We start from the raw sequence: 13,486 nt of genomic DNA, 5'->3' as shown, positions 1-13,486 counted from the left end.
GGAGTACCATGACCAAACTTGCGTATACTTGGGCGAGATGGGCTACTAATCTCATCACAGGCTACACGGCTTGACTCGAGAGTATTCTAGGAAGAGAGTTGATTAGACAGCACCTGAAGCGGTCGCAAGTATACCGACTTTGGCTGGTCGTGGAGTTTCAAATGATGACATCGTAGAGAGGGTAATGCGACAACACGAAATGCGTGAGCTTTGGCAGGAGACAGAAGAACAAAAGCGGATGATTAGTTGTAGTGCGATGAGGTGAAAACACAGGATATAATTTTAATGTGGGATGGGAGGAAGCCAGCGCAGTATGGAGGAAGTGGGTGCTTATGTACCGTATTGTTCGGTGGCCGACCCTGGCCATTTGTTCTGATTGTTTACTCAGGCGATAAGAAACGAACATGAGACAGCTCGGAAGCCGTTCGCCACATAATGTGACGGCGTGGTTTGGCTGAGACACTGAGCGGACTTTGATATACCTGGAAAGCTACAATCGAAAGTCGAGACGATGAACAGCATGTGTGACATGCGTGATCCGCCGGCCCTGATGCATTTCACGACATGTAAGCTGAGTGAGACAGCCACGTCTTCACCCTTCACGGACCGTTACTGGGCCTGACAAACCTTGCCGACGCCATGATGAAGTGAATCATGACACGAAGCGTACGCCAGTGAAATCCACGTCGTGGTTTCTGAGACCACGCAAGCCAGTGCCCGCCATCCGCTACACTGAGCTATTCACGCACGCTCGGTCTACCTCCTTGTACCTACACCATACACGTAGCGGGGGCAATACGGTGGGCAAGGCCTGAGGAAAGCGCTCATTGACACCCAATAGCGGGCAGTGTATGGGTCATCGGTGCTATCTTTCGCATTGTACAGGGACTGCCAGCTCCGCAGCTGTGAGTAATGAGATTATATCGACAGGTGTCATGACGTCCCAGGTCTTTGTTGCGCACGATCTCATGCTGGACTGCGCGGAGGCACCGGCCCCGTTGTTCGCGTCCCTCATTGTGCACGAATCGCTCGATCGAATGTGGCTTGTTCCGAATGCCAGAGGACGATACGTGCGTGTTCGCGCCGGTGGCCATCACGATGCGCCCGAGTGTCTGGAGTTGGGCGGAGAACAAGGCGAGGTGAAGGGACGGGTCGTGGTCGGCTTGCGATGTGTCTGGGTAGCCATGCTGGGTGATGACGACACGGCGGTGGACAGGGATGCGCATAAGGAGCGAGCCTGGATGCATACAGAAACGAGGTGAATCTCGCGGCGCAGCAAAAACGGTGCCTCTACATGGCCACGTTGCTGCGAGCAGTGAAGGTGGAAGAGGAAGGCTCGGCGCGTCGGCCACAACAGCTCGCGGCAGGATCAGAAGTGGGTCCAGGCTCGGAGTGCACTAGCGCCCCCTTCGCGTCGAGCCCACCCATCGACTCCATCATCATTTTCCGTGGCCCTGATACCATACACATACCCGCTGCGAGCAGTCTACTCCGCGCCCACTGCTGATTCTGTTCGCGCACTTTCACGCTCGTGTCGATCGATCTTCCACTTTGGCACTTCCAAAAGCCGCGCATAATCTTCAACTCTACCAAGTCATGCATGGCCGCACGCCTCAGGAGAGCTTCAGCCCAACGGTCCATATACTGGTGTTGCGATCGATCTGTTGCGCTACATGTAGTTCTTTTGACACCGTCTAGCGCACACGCAGACTGTACGGCCCTTGGCTTGTCACGCTCCTTCACTAGAATTGTCCTCGTGAGGTAACAAGCCAAGGACATGGAAGTGACGGCCTCAGTAGCTGGTGGTATTGCCCGTGGCTTCCCGACGTTCCCGAGGCCGGACTGGATTGCGTGCGTCTATCACCGAGCAGCTACCTTCCGATACTCGCACATCCTTGCGAGGCGAAAGACCGGCTACATATCTGATAGGCAGACTGCTTGCGCATCGCGTTTCAGAGAGACTACTTACCTTATGGTAGCCTAAACTTCATCGCGAGATAGCATACAAAATTCAGGTAATAACTTCCACTCGGAAGGACTTCAATCGGAGCGCGCAATATGGTCATCGCGGCCGCACTTCGCGCTTCTGGAACACACATGGCGATGCCAGTGATGTGCCACTGGCAGGCGCGACAACAAAGTGGAAGTCACCGCACGACAAAGATTGGGAGCTGCAAAGACAGGAAGGAAAGAACGTCCAGCCACCATCGACTTGTCCCCTCGTCCACTTCTCATTCGAACTTCAACATTCCAAACTTCAGCATCTTCGTCACCGTCACCCAAGACATCTCCGCATCACGCTATACTCCACACACAGCTTCCGCAAAGCCCGTGTACCTAAGAAATCTCAACCATGCACCCGATACTGGCCGGAATCCTGAAGTAGTGGACATGTCACTCCTCTTGAGGCCGATCTCTAATACCTCTATAGATCATGCTTGAGGGTCTTGCTCAAGAGTATCTTGACCGGCTTACTGCAATACCTCATTCTCACCTATGGTGCTACGTTCTACGGCTCCCTCGCAATCTCCGCCATCACCATTCATTCCTACGAGATATACTCCAACATCCGGCGCTGGTGCTGCGAGCCCAATGTCACAGCTTTCGACATCCCTCACAAGACCTTTCACATCGACGAGTCAGTACCCATGGGTGAGGGCTGCAAACAAGACGACCTTGTCTCCTTGCCATGCACAGTATGATGACGACGCAGTGGTACCAAATCAATAAAACCAACGGGCTGAATACTTGCATGAAGGATACACAATGGGATGAACCGCCACGGTGAGTTGGGAGTCGTTTGATATGGGCTACATGTGGAGCAAGCCGCGATTGGGTATGTTCGATGCATGGAACTTCACTACCAACGGGTTTATGATCATGGCTGTAGTCAGGACAGCCTCTCCTGGGGCATCGAAAGTAGCATTACAACGGATTGAAGGTTCCCGGAGCATCAATGCATGTCATTTGGGTATCTCAGGCACCTTCCCCTTGACGGTTCATACCTGTGAAGAGGCGATAAAACGTTCTGTCTCATTGCTTCTTGTGAGCTGCCATTTTGAGTAGCGTCAACCTGCAAACCATTGCGCTTCTGAAGTTCTTCTGAAAACCTCAGTTCAGAGTTCGTGGGCACATTGATGAGCTGCCGGACATGAGTATGATGAAAGATCGTGGCCATGTTCCATACAAGAGCTCAGCGTATGCACGGCTTTTTGGAACAAAGAGTGGTATGCCTTCCATTAGCTATATATCCGCCAAAACCGAGCTCGGCGGTACGGACTATGCCGTCCCTGTTCATGCGCTTTGGAATTACATTACGTGAAGGTCTTCTTTTGGGGTACTAACAGAACTTGTCGTCCTGCGGTCGTATTCTGCGCGGCTTTACTGCAATCATACATGCATGTTCTCGACGTCACAAACCGGCATTGCTTCGATCTGGACTTTAGGTACATATGGACAAGAACTTTCACATTTCGATCATGCTGCAGAGAACTCATTGCGAAATTGTCCATGGACTAGTATCAAGCTCGCAGGCCTTCAAGTTGGGTAAATGAACAAATGCCTTGCTGCCAACCGTAGGTAGCGATGTGTGTGGCATGTCGACTGATCATGTGGAAGCAATTGACGTGGGAGTAGCATCAATCGACAACGTATATAACCGGTGTCACCTCGGCGTCTACACGTTAGAGAGATGAAGTCGCAGTTGCATCGCACAGCTGGAAGATGGCGTTGGTTCGAGCAGGGTCATCTCGCCGCGAACGGAGTTCTCTCGGCCGAAGCCCGCATGACCAACCCCGCGGCCCTATCGCAGCTGCCATTGGTTGATCGCGAGTCAGCCGCGCACGGGCTTGACATCTCTGTCCATGAGCGCATCGCTGCATGGATGTCTTCTCACCCTAATCAATCTTCGACTACGAGAAACCGCGTCAGACTTTCCAGCAACTATGCGGTGCCTCGGGGTCGTACGTGCCTCTTGGTCCCCGCGATGGTACTATGTTCACCTGCATGTTTGAGCGTCACCACGGCGCCAACACAATTCCTGGTCAACTTACCCGGGCAGAAAGAGAGGACGCGAATGTCGGAAGCGACAACAACGTGTCGAGGTGCTGGCAGCCATCTGGTGGCCATTCGGCTGCGCTATCACGAATATCGACTACCAAAGTCTTCTGCAGATCGCTCACAGCAGCGCAGCTGGGCGGCAAGTCACGCACCGCCATGAATTCCTTGCCAATGATGCTGGCGGGGGGCAGCATCCCCTTCCCCCATGACCACCTCGTCACGCGTGCTGCCATCTTCAACTGGAGTCGCCTCCCATGGCCTTCTTGAACGCGCGCCAATCCGTATGACTCGGGCTGTCAAACCTGCACAACACAATACGTCGCACTGGTCTGGTCGCTCCTAGGCTCCATATTGCCAGATGCGCCTCGGTCGAGATGGCTTCGGGCCCAAGAGGGAGACGATGGAAAAGCAGATGAAGACAGCGCCCGCCCCACCAATGTCGCTGAATAGTAGTGTATGTACAAGCAGCAGTGTACAATCACCGCCTTATCTCGACTCTCCCCTGCTGACGATCCATAGCCAAGCCTGAGCCTCACCACCAACCGCACACGCTTCCGAAGGGCCGCGCGAAAGCCATATGATTTTCGCATCAACGGCTCCTCCATACTCATACCACCGGCGCCCAAAAATCCTTCGACAGCGCCAATCAAGGGCACAGCCAACACCCCTACACAAACTCTGTCGCGCGTCGGCCGGCTTACACTCGGGACCACTGGCTGGCACACCGGACATGGACATGAACCGTGCGACGTGATAACTACACGAGGGCGAGGATACCCGTGCCGACGTGCGGTCCTGGAGCGCACCCGGTCATACAATCACGAAGAGGCGAAGTCGGCCAGCGTAGACGCATCCCAAGCTTCCCGAAGAAATCAACCATAACATGTCGAAGCAACGCGTACTGAACGAGTAGCCTGCTTTAGTCCAAACTGAAAGCGCAGTCCCCTGTTCGGCGAGGTCAAAAGAGCAAGGCCAGCATGCACGACTACTTCGTCTCGCACCACCCTGTTCGCCAAACCCGACGCCGAGGGGAAGGTCGTCTCTGCTTCTGTGAGAAGAGAACACCGGCCACATCAACTTTGACGACTCATACGACAACCGGGGTAGTATCTTCTTCTGCTTGCTAGAGGAGTAGCGGATCAGCTGCATCAACTGGGATACCTTACAAGAGACATACTGGGCTGGTTTGGGAGTCGGCTTTTCGGTTTGGACTCGCGCAACTCCAACGATCATGAGAATGAGCTCTCGTTGTCGATTCCAAGTGAGTCACGGGCGAACAACTATCACTCGCAGACCTGGGGCGACAGGGTCCATTGTTCAGACATGGAAAGAAAAGCGTGCGCATCACGCTCGACCGCACCAACAAGGACGGCTTTCGGACCCTCCCGCGAGGGCATCTCAGTTTTGCTTCGAACACGATGCGTCCCTCGCTCCTTGAGTGTATGCTCGATGGCATTCGCGCCTTCGAATCATCGAACGACTGTAGCACGAATGTTCTGCAAAATGGCCCACGTGGTTGCGGTCGGGGCTACGGCACAGCCAGGTGTTGGCTAGCTCTCGTAGGCAGTTAATGAAGGCTTTCAGGACTCGTGTCGAGCTTTCTTTGGCGGGATGATCTCGCATCTTTCGCGCGTCGCATCTCTTAGTCGGCTTTCGTGATGGGTCAAGAACCGCGATATCAAATCGACATAATCGACCACCACTTCACTACGCACGAAGGGAACTGAAGTGTCGAGGTGGAACGTTGGGGCGGAGAGCACGGCGCGTTACGAGCTGAGGTGCTGTTGTCATGTATGTGCAAATGATCGCATCGTCTCTTGGAACGCGCCCTGCGCGATAAGGGCGACTTTTCGGGCTTCTGGATCACCAATAATGACAAGCAATGAGCAATGTCCCTTTACTCACTTATATATTGCAGTCATGTCGTAGCTGCTGTGACATGCTCTCAAAGGCGAAGCAACAGATTGTCGTGGTGTTGCTAGATACGCTGTCTCTTTCCGTCTTCATCTGGGCAACCCGCAATCTAGACTGACTTTCGTTGCTCCGACCCGCGCACTCACCGACTGAAGTTATCTTCCGACTCGTTTTAGTACGCGCTCACTGTTTACGCTAAGCCTTCCTGGTTGCCAATTATCCTCTGTCACCTCACGCGCTGGTCTCTTCTCACCATCATGCGGCCTCGTCTCGCTATGCCACCTCACGCAGACTAAATCACTTTTAACCCCACTGCAACATGAAGCAACAATTGGCGACAAGCAATACCAGACACCAAGGGTTCGTCTGCAACAGGCTAAAAGACCTGATGAAGGGGATCAGGTCGATCGCTTGTCGGCAGATCAGCTTTTCCAATCGGGGTCCCGCCTTCCTTGCAACGAGCGGAACTACAGTCAAGAAACCCGACCGCGATGTTGGGGATACTATAAATATGAGTCCAGAGCAGCTCTTGATCGAGGCAGTCACCAAGGCGACTGGTGGCTACGATCATGGTGCAGTCTACAAGAACATGACATACGGCTTGGCCAGCGAAAATCGCTACCGACTTGCCCGCGCTAGCTCAGGTCTCTACAAGATGGAGAGCGACCAACAAAAGGACTACAAGAGCGGTGGTCAGCTCTCGGTCTGCAACAATCCCCAACGTAACCGCTACGAGGAGCGCGATCGTTCCGCCCACCACCAGGACTCAATTCAGCGCGACCAGCCTATCAACTTCGACGAAGAGACGGCGAACTTCGACCGCATACGCGAATGGCTGGATAGTGTTCCGCTGGATCATGGCGCCTTGAGCACGAACACGGAAGAAGATGGAGAGGATGAAACCCTAAGCGATGATATCAACAGGCATCTGAACGATCACATCAATCGAGTGACGAGAGACTACAAACCTGGTGAGACTATTGCCCGGATCAAGGATGTCATGGAGGGAGGCCACCGATACCATCGCGCTTGCCAAAGCGAAGAGAACGATCATGTCAAGGGCAATGATCAGGTTGGGGTCAACTATTCATCAAACGGCAACTACCAAGGTCCAAGCGACAATCTCAGCGCATTCCAAGACGGCCACGATACTCGGGTTGCCAGTCGCAGCGATCAGCGTGCAGCCTACGAGCATCTACATCACGACGTGTACTACCATGCTCGGTAAGAGAAGCGCACGCTCACGCGAACACATCCTGTCTACGGGTTCGGCTACGATAAGGATGAGGAGGGTTGTGAGGATGGCCGTCCCGACTGGAATGTGGGTCAAATATACAGAAACGCTTCGATGACACGGAACGGACTCCAGACCAGCTTGTCCATTGTCGCCGCCTCGGCTAGACCCCAACACGTACGGAACAGTGGAACTTTGGCTTCCTGTGAGAGCATGGCAGCGTATAGTGAGGGAGACGGAATGCGGGACAAGCTCGGGAAGGCTTGCTATCATCTGTTAGAGGAGCTCAAGTCGCACAAAGTATGATGAAGACAGGGAGCAGTGATGAAGTCGTGCTCACCTTGGTGGTTGCTGGAAGCGCTGTCAACAGATGCGAAGGTGTCACGACTGTGAGGGAGGCAAAAGTCGACGAGGCAGCGCATGTACATCTTCGAGGCGAAGAAGCCCATGATCTTGGAGTAAACAATTAATTGATTGGCTATACTCGCCATTCCAGAGGAACTGTCTAGGCGTGCAGGTTTGACATGGAGTCTTCAAGTTAAGAGTTCACTGTCCGTGATATCGCCCTTGCAAAGCGCATTTTGAGATTCTTTTCCTAGTTGCAATACTAGGCGTGTCACTGGCAGCATGTCTAGGTGGCTCCCATGGCGCGCTCAGGTGGCTTCGACAGATGCGCTCGGTGCAACAGTCCCGGTCAAATTGATCGCGAAGGCTCCAAGACACATGTATCGATGCAAGTTTCCTGTCCGACAACCCGCTCATCTCACGATGACAGACTCATGCCAATCCGCTCAAGGTTCGTAGAACCAGTATAGGGCATCGTGGTCTTTGGTGCATGTTTGTGGCACGGCCGCATTCGAAGTTCTTCTCGCTGTTCCGGGTCGGGGTTGGGTTGTGTGTGAGCACTCAGTCGTATGACAGCCAGTCGCTCAGCGTTGTGGAAGCCACCGGGGCTCCATGGTGAACGTAACGTCGGGTCGAAAGTGAGTAGCGGCCGTCCCTGTTCGAGAGCAAGTAGAGTGGTGTTTGCCCCCGAGTTGGAAGTACTTGGAGGCTTATCGTGAGTCGGATGGTGGAAGCAGTGGTGGCCCAGTCAGCGGATGTTGCGACAAGCCATTGCTCATATCCGGCCGGAAATGTTGTTGCGCGTGCAAGTTTGGTCGAGGTGAGGAGTCGTGGAGTGTTGGGCGGTTACGCTCGATCAAGTGAGCCGTTCACGCTAACGCCCTAGCGTTCTCAGGTGTGCGCGCCCAAGCTCAGGTGAGGGAATGAGACGGCGCAGGCCTGAGAACACACATCGCTAGTCTTGACTCCGATGCACTCGTGGACGTCGGCCTCGCTGGAATGCGCAGCACCAGCAGAAACGAAGACAATGCAGCCATATCTCTGCCCGCTTTGCTGCGACGCACGTAGCTATGGCTACCTCCAATGCAGAGTCCAGTTGCAGAGCTCTCTGAACGCCCACTTGCCCGAGCGGGATGCAGCCTCGCAACCAAGAGAATAGCCCCACAGGAGACGGCCCGTGGAGGTGCAAGAATTTGAATGGGCATGGTGAATGAGTTCCAGCGAAGGAGAAGTTGAGCGCTACTATCGGGGTCTTGCACGCAACGGTGGTGTCTGCGGCAGCTGCTTCGAAAGACAGGTTGCCATCAGTGCCTTGCCACTTTCACGAAACGAGGCGTGAGGGAAGATTTTGGTGAAGGTCTCCTGCAATGGCATGTGCCAATCGAACTGGATGCACGTAGTGACTGCTACTACTAGTGGGTCTATTCCAGCCCGTTCTGACCTCAATATTTGAGTATGCAGGCTCACGTAGTGACTGCAGTGCTATCGTTCGCTAGGGACAGTTAGGGCTCCGCCAATACCGTATCTGCTTCAAGTGTTGGTACCAGCGGCGCGTCATGGCTCGTGTAGCTGCTTAGTGAACGACATGTGTATAGGTAGGACTACCAGTCGCATTGCAGTGCAAAGCTAGAGTCTCTCCCCCAAAGCTCGGGATTGCTGGGTGTGTAGCAGTATTGTCATTGGTACGCAAATCGAGCCACCGGACTACCTATGCTACATCCACAGCACCCACGCACAAAGAACTACAAATAGATAAAGCAAAAAGACCTTGAGGGCTGCACAAATGGAGGCCGAGTACGACTACATTCCTGTCTCGATAGTCCGCCTTCAATGAGAGTGAAGACAGCGGTGCAACCGTCCATGGTTGCAGAAGCTTTGTGCAGCCGTTATCGCCCTGCGCGAGCAAACATAGCGGGTTGGAAGGCAGCTCCGAAAGCACAAGACCAGCCCTGAACAAGAGCATAGACGGACTCTGACGCGCCACAGGAGAAGCTCAGAGCGTGTGTAGTTCTAGTAGCGGTGGACGCCTCACTCCGCCCAGGGCAAGGTAGACACCACCTCTAGAACTGCAGGCGCAGTTGAAGCTTCCGGTGCGGTTGAAGGTGGTGGTTGCAGAGCGGGGATGTCCGTCAGGCGCAAGGTGATGAAAGTTGTGCAGCGAGACAAGAAATACTTCGACAGTTTGACATCTGCGTCGACTGTGAAGATGAACACCGCCTGCTTCATCGCAGTTAAGCGTGTGAAAGAATGCTGGGTTATGTCCTCCGTGTGCTTGTAATGTTAGCTACGTCTGTTCTCTCTCTAGTGTGTGCTTACATGAGAGATTAGAATGCCGTTCAAAAATGCCTGGTAGGGCGCTACCGTGTGAACGTCGTTCCCGATCACTATGGTGAGGTGATCTGGCGAGTACTGGAGCTTTGTAAGGCGAGCAGATAGATCCCTTCCATGAGCTTCGGATCCAGTGACCGAGAGGCAGGTGGTCAACCTTCCGTTCGACGCGGCCATGGTAGCGAGCCGGTTTGCGAGAACCTTTGCGTACGTCCCAGCCTCAGTTCCTCTTTCCGCTCGTACTACTGCCACCATTCCGTCATGAGGCTCCATGGCGGCCAAAGTACTGTCCTGGATGTTATGTGTGGTACCAGCCCAGATGGGATCTGGTAGCACCTTCTCCTGGTAGAACGGCCGGGGCGGTGGGAGTGGGGACGACCTTGGCATCGCAATTGATGTGATGGAGTATGCTCGGCAAGCTGTTTCGAACCGACTGGATACGATGAAAGATCTGCCCGCTTCAGTATAGCTCCGTAAGACGTCTTTGAAGTGGACAAAAACGCAGAGAAAACTCACTCGCTAGTATGTCGAGATCTAACCGTCCAGATGAGAAATGAAACGTGGACGAAATGGTCACAGAATAGCTGATCCAGAGTAGCCTAGGTCGGTATCAGGCAATAAGAGGTGCCGCATTCAAAGATCATGCGTTAAAGAATGGAGTGGCAACTCGCGATATGAGGTTATCGAGGGTTCTTTTGGTCGTGATAGAACGTTACGTGTCTTAATTCCTACCTTTTATAGGAGTGAAGGATGCGGTCACGTAGCGACAAGTCTGGGCGGGGTGCTGATGGGTCCAGTCCGAGAGACAAACAATACCAAATGAAGCCAAACAAATCTACTGCCACACAGTCACGGCACCTACTTCCAATTCCTTTGACTTCATCAATTACTATGGCAGATCAAAAGACTCCACCCCGCTTTGAGAATCTCCTGACAAGATTGCCTCACCAGCGGTAACAACTGGTGGCAGCGGGGCCATGCGCGAACAATGGAATTGATAGAAAGATGGGCTCACGCCGCGTTCGCAGATTCTTTGGGAGGTAAGGCGGAATTCTTGTAACACGTGTCGCTGGAAGACATGTGCCCGTGCAAACACCGTCTTTCACCGTACCATTGGGCCTTTCCTCAGGACTGTCTATTGTCGAAAGATGGTGTCATGTATGACACTACCGATCGTATGCTTGCGGATTCGTCATCCAGTACACGTGCGTTTGCTCTCTTTCGGGAAAGCAGCAAAATACATCCCGGGCGCTCTTCATTACAGAGAAGACGCGTACATCTCTAACCATACATCCTATAGCGCGATGTTCAAGATTGGTGACTCAAACTAACAGATGCATTCTCGTATTGGAAGCAGCATTCTCACTATAAGAAATGCCTGTCCGCGAAAAGTCCCGGAGAATACCAGAAAAACTGAAAAGTACCGGAAGGTCGCTACCAGATTTGGGAACGCCAAACGCGCCCTATCACGTCTAGGGCTCTTTCACGACATAATTGCGTCCATATGCTTGCTTACTCGAGGAGCCGAACGCCAACTGTGAACGCGTAGCTTGATCTCGGATGTCTGGGCAGTCGCAGCCATAGAGCATTGATGAACCTCTACGCCATGTGTTAGCAGATTGCATGGGCGATGAGGCCTACGGCCTAGACAGGCGCGAACGAAGCTTCTTTCGATGAATGCGTGGCAGCCCAAGCGGAAATGCTGCAAACTTCGCTCGAGATAGCAGTATTGAGCACGACGCCAACCGGCGGGGTCGCTCATGCATCTTGGTACCAGGACGACGCTGAAGGTTCAGCTTGCAGTCGGTAAAAGGATTGTGCAGCGCTGGGGTGCATGGAAAGCGACGTGATGGTAATGCGATCAGTGAGGCGTTGGGCAAGCACAGGGTGGTGGACGTTGCCATGGCGTGGGCGACGGTGGGATGGGTGTTGGTGTTGGCGTGATGTGGGGTACCGTGGGGCGGCAAGGACCGGCCAATCGGCGGCATCCGAGTCGCGCCTGCCATGTCGAGTACGAAGACGCGTTGGCCTGCCCTCCATGTCCACAACGCCCGACCATGTATCGCCCGCGGTTCGTTGCCGGTCGAGATCTATCAAATGACTGAGTCGCCGTTGATCATGTAACACCAAAGGGTCGCTGAGCTCTCACAGGCATCTCAGCGTCTGCAGTGATGTCACATCACCTGACCATCATGCGATAGCCGATACAGGTACGCGCACAGCGGTGGCGGTACTGCGAAGAACGCAAAGCTGACTGACGGCGCAGTACATAGCTATGGATTGAATGCCGGCACCTCGCTTTCTCTCTAGCTACGACGCTCCAGAGTACGATGCGGAGGCCACCGAGCAGCGCAACAAGAATGCGGGACTGTGCCAAGCGTGCGACAGGCAGAACGCAGCGAGGCTTGTGTCGTACCCGGTCCACGAGCCCCCATCATTGCCGGCGTCGCTTCCGCCACCCGCGCCCGAATTGATGCGACCCCCGCTGGCGTCCCCGGTTCTCCGCTGTTCACGTAGCGACCTCGATGCTTGTTTCCCTCACGACGCACCCATCTACCCCAACATCCTCACATTCACTAGCGACAGAACGGACGAAGAAAGCACCACAGAGTAAAGATCGGGAAAACTCATGTCACTTGTTACATACACTGCCTGGAACTCCATCACCACCCGCGCCTCACTAGCACCCGACCGTCTGTCCCAGTGAGCGCATTTCTCTTGTAATCCCCGCCCATTCCAAGTCATCAAGGTCGCTCTCATCTGCAAAGATGCCATGGTAGCCCTCGTCTCCAGAGACCTCTGATCCGTCGTGGTTACCCTCGTCTTCAGAGTGCTCTGATTCCCATCTCTCTTTCTCCTCCAAGACGGAAAGGGTGCTCGGGCCTTGAAAGGTCGACGTACGAGATTAGCATGGGTCTTATACGCACTTCGTAGAGTCAGGACTTACCATCGGTCGTTCTCTTGGACAGGCCGCCAATCTGCAGGAGGGCGTCCCTGTGTGTGGCCAGCTTTGCCAACATCTGGGCGCAGCGACGCTCCGCGTCTTGCTGTGCGTTTTGCGCCGCGATCCTCTCACGCTTCTCGTCCACCACAGCAGCATCGCTTCTGCTAGCCCTGTCGCTCCATCGCTCGCACTCCTTCTTCCAGTGATCGATTTCGGCATTGGCTTCCTTGGCGGCAATCTTCCAGTACTTCGTTGCGGCGTTGGTGTAGTCCAGCGCGCGGTTCATGACATCAATGACGCCTGGTTCAACCGCAGATATGTTCGAACGCGTTGCTTTTTGGACACTGTCGGAGGTCCTCATGCGCTTGGGGGGAGGGGTCTGCGGCGACGCAGATCGTGGAGCGGGTCGCTTCGTTGAAGGCATGCTAACGAAGGAAGGCGTTCTGAATATTTTGCAATCTGATGGGACCCGAGAGAGTACAGTACAGATGGTTGAGGAGTGGACTGAAAGACCAGGGACGAGCACAACTGTAACAAACGCCTTGAGGTAGGGGAGGCTCTATCTCTTGCGTCTCGTCAGGGCGCCCTTCTTGTAGCATGTATCGGGCACCCACTACAATCGCCCATCGTTTTGAAACCTACTGGGGCGCAATATCTCAGAG

At 54.0% G+C, this 13,486-nt stretch overlaps 2 protein-coding genes across 2 annotated transcripts; one reads left to right on the top strand and one right to left on the bottom strand.

The window, feature by feature from the left end:
• Window positions 1–6,292: 6,292 nt before the first annotated feature.
• On the top strand, window positions 6,293–7,201 carry J4E93_010552 (uncharacterized protein; the record flags this gene model as incomplete). Its single annotated transcript, XM_049348430.1, has 1 exon — window positions 6,293–7,201. The coding sequence occupies one exon, from the start codon at window positions 6,293–6,295 to the stop codon at window positions 7,199–7,201; it is 909 nt and encodes a 302-aa protein (XP_049194382.1).
• Window positions 7,202–12,560: 5,359 nt separating this feature from the next.
• On the bottom strand, window positions 12,561–13,248 carry J4E93_010551 (uncharacterized protein; the record flags this gene model as incomplete). Its single annotated transcript, XM_049348429.1, has 2 exons — window positions 12,561–12,763; window positions 12,828–13,248. The coding sequence occupies 2 exons, from the start codon at window positions 13,246–13,248 to the stop codon at window positions 12,561–12,563; spliced, it is 624 nt and encodes a 207-aa protein (XP_049194381.1).
• Window positions 13,249–13,486: the final 238 nt, after the last annotated feature.

This window comes from Alternaria ventricosa (assembly GCF_023758065.1).
Source record: "Alternaria ventricosa strain BMP 2768 chromosome Unknown scaffold_32, whole genome shotgun sequence".
Lineage (NCBI taxonomy): Eukaryota > Fungi > Ascomycota > Dothideomycetes > Pleosporales > Pleosporaceae > Alternaria > Alternaria ventricosa.
The sequence above is the reverse complement of the archived record's forward strand: the minus strand, read 5'-3'. Positions and strand labels throughout refer to the sequence as shown.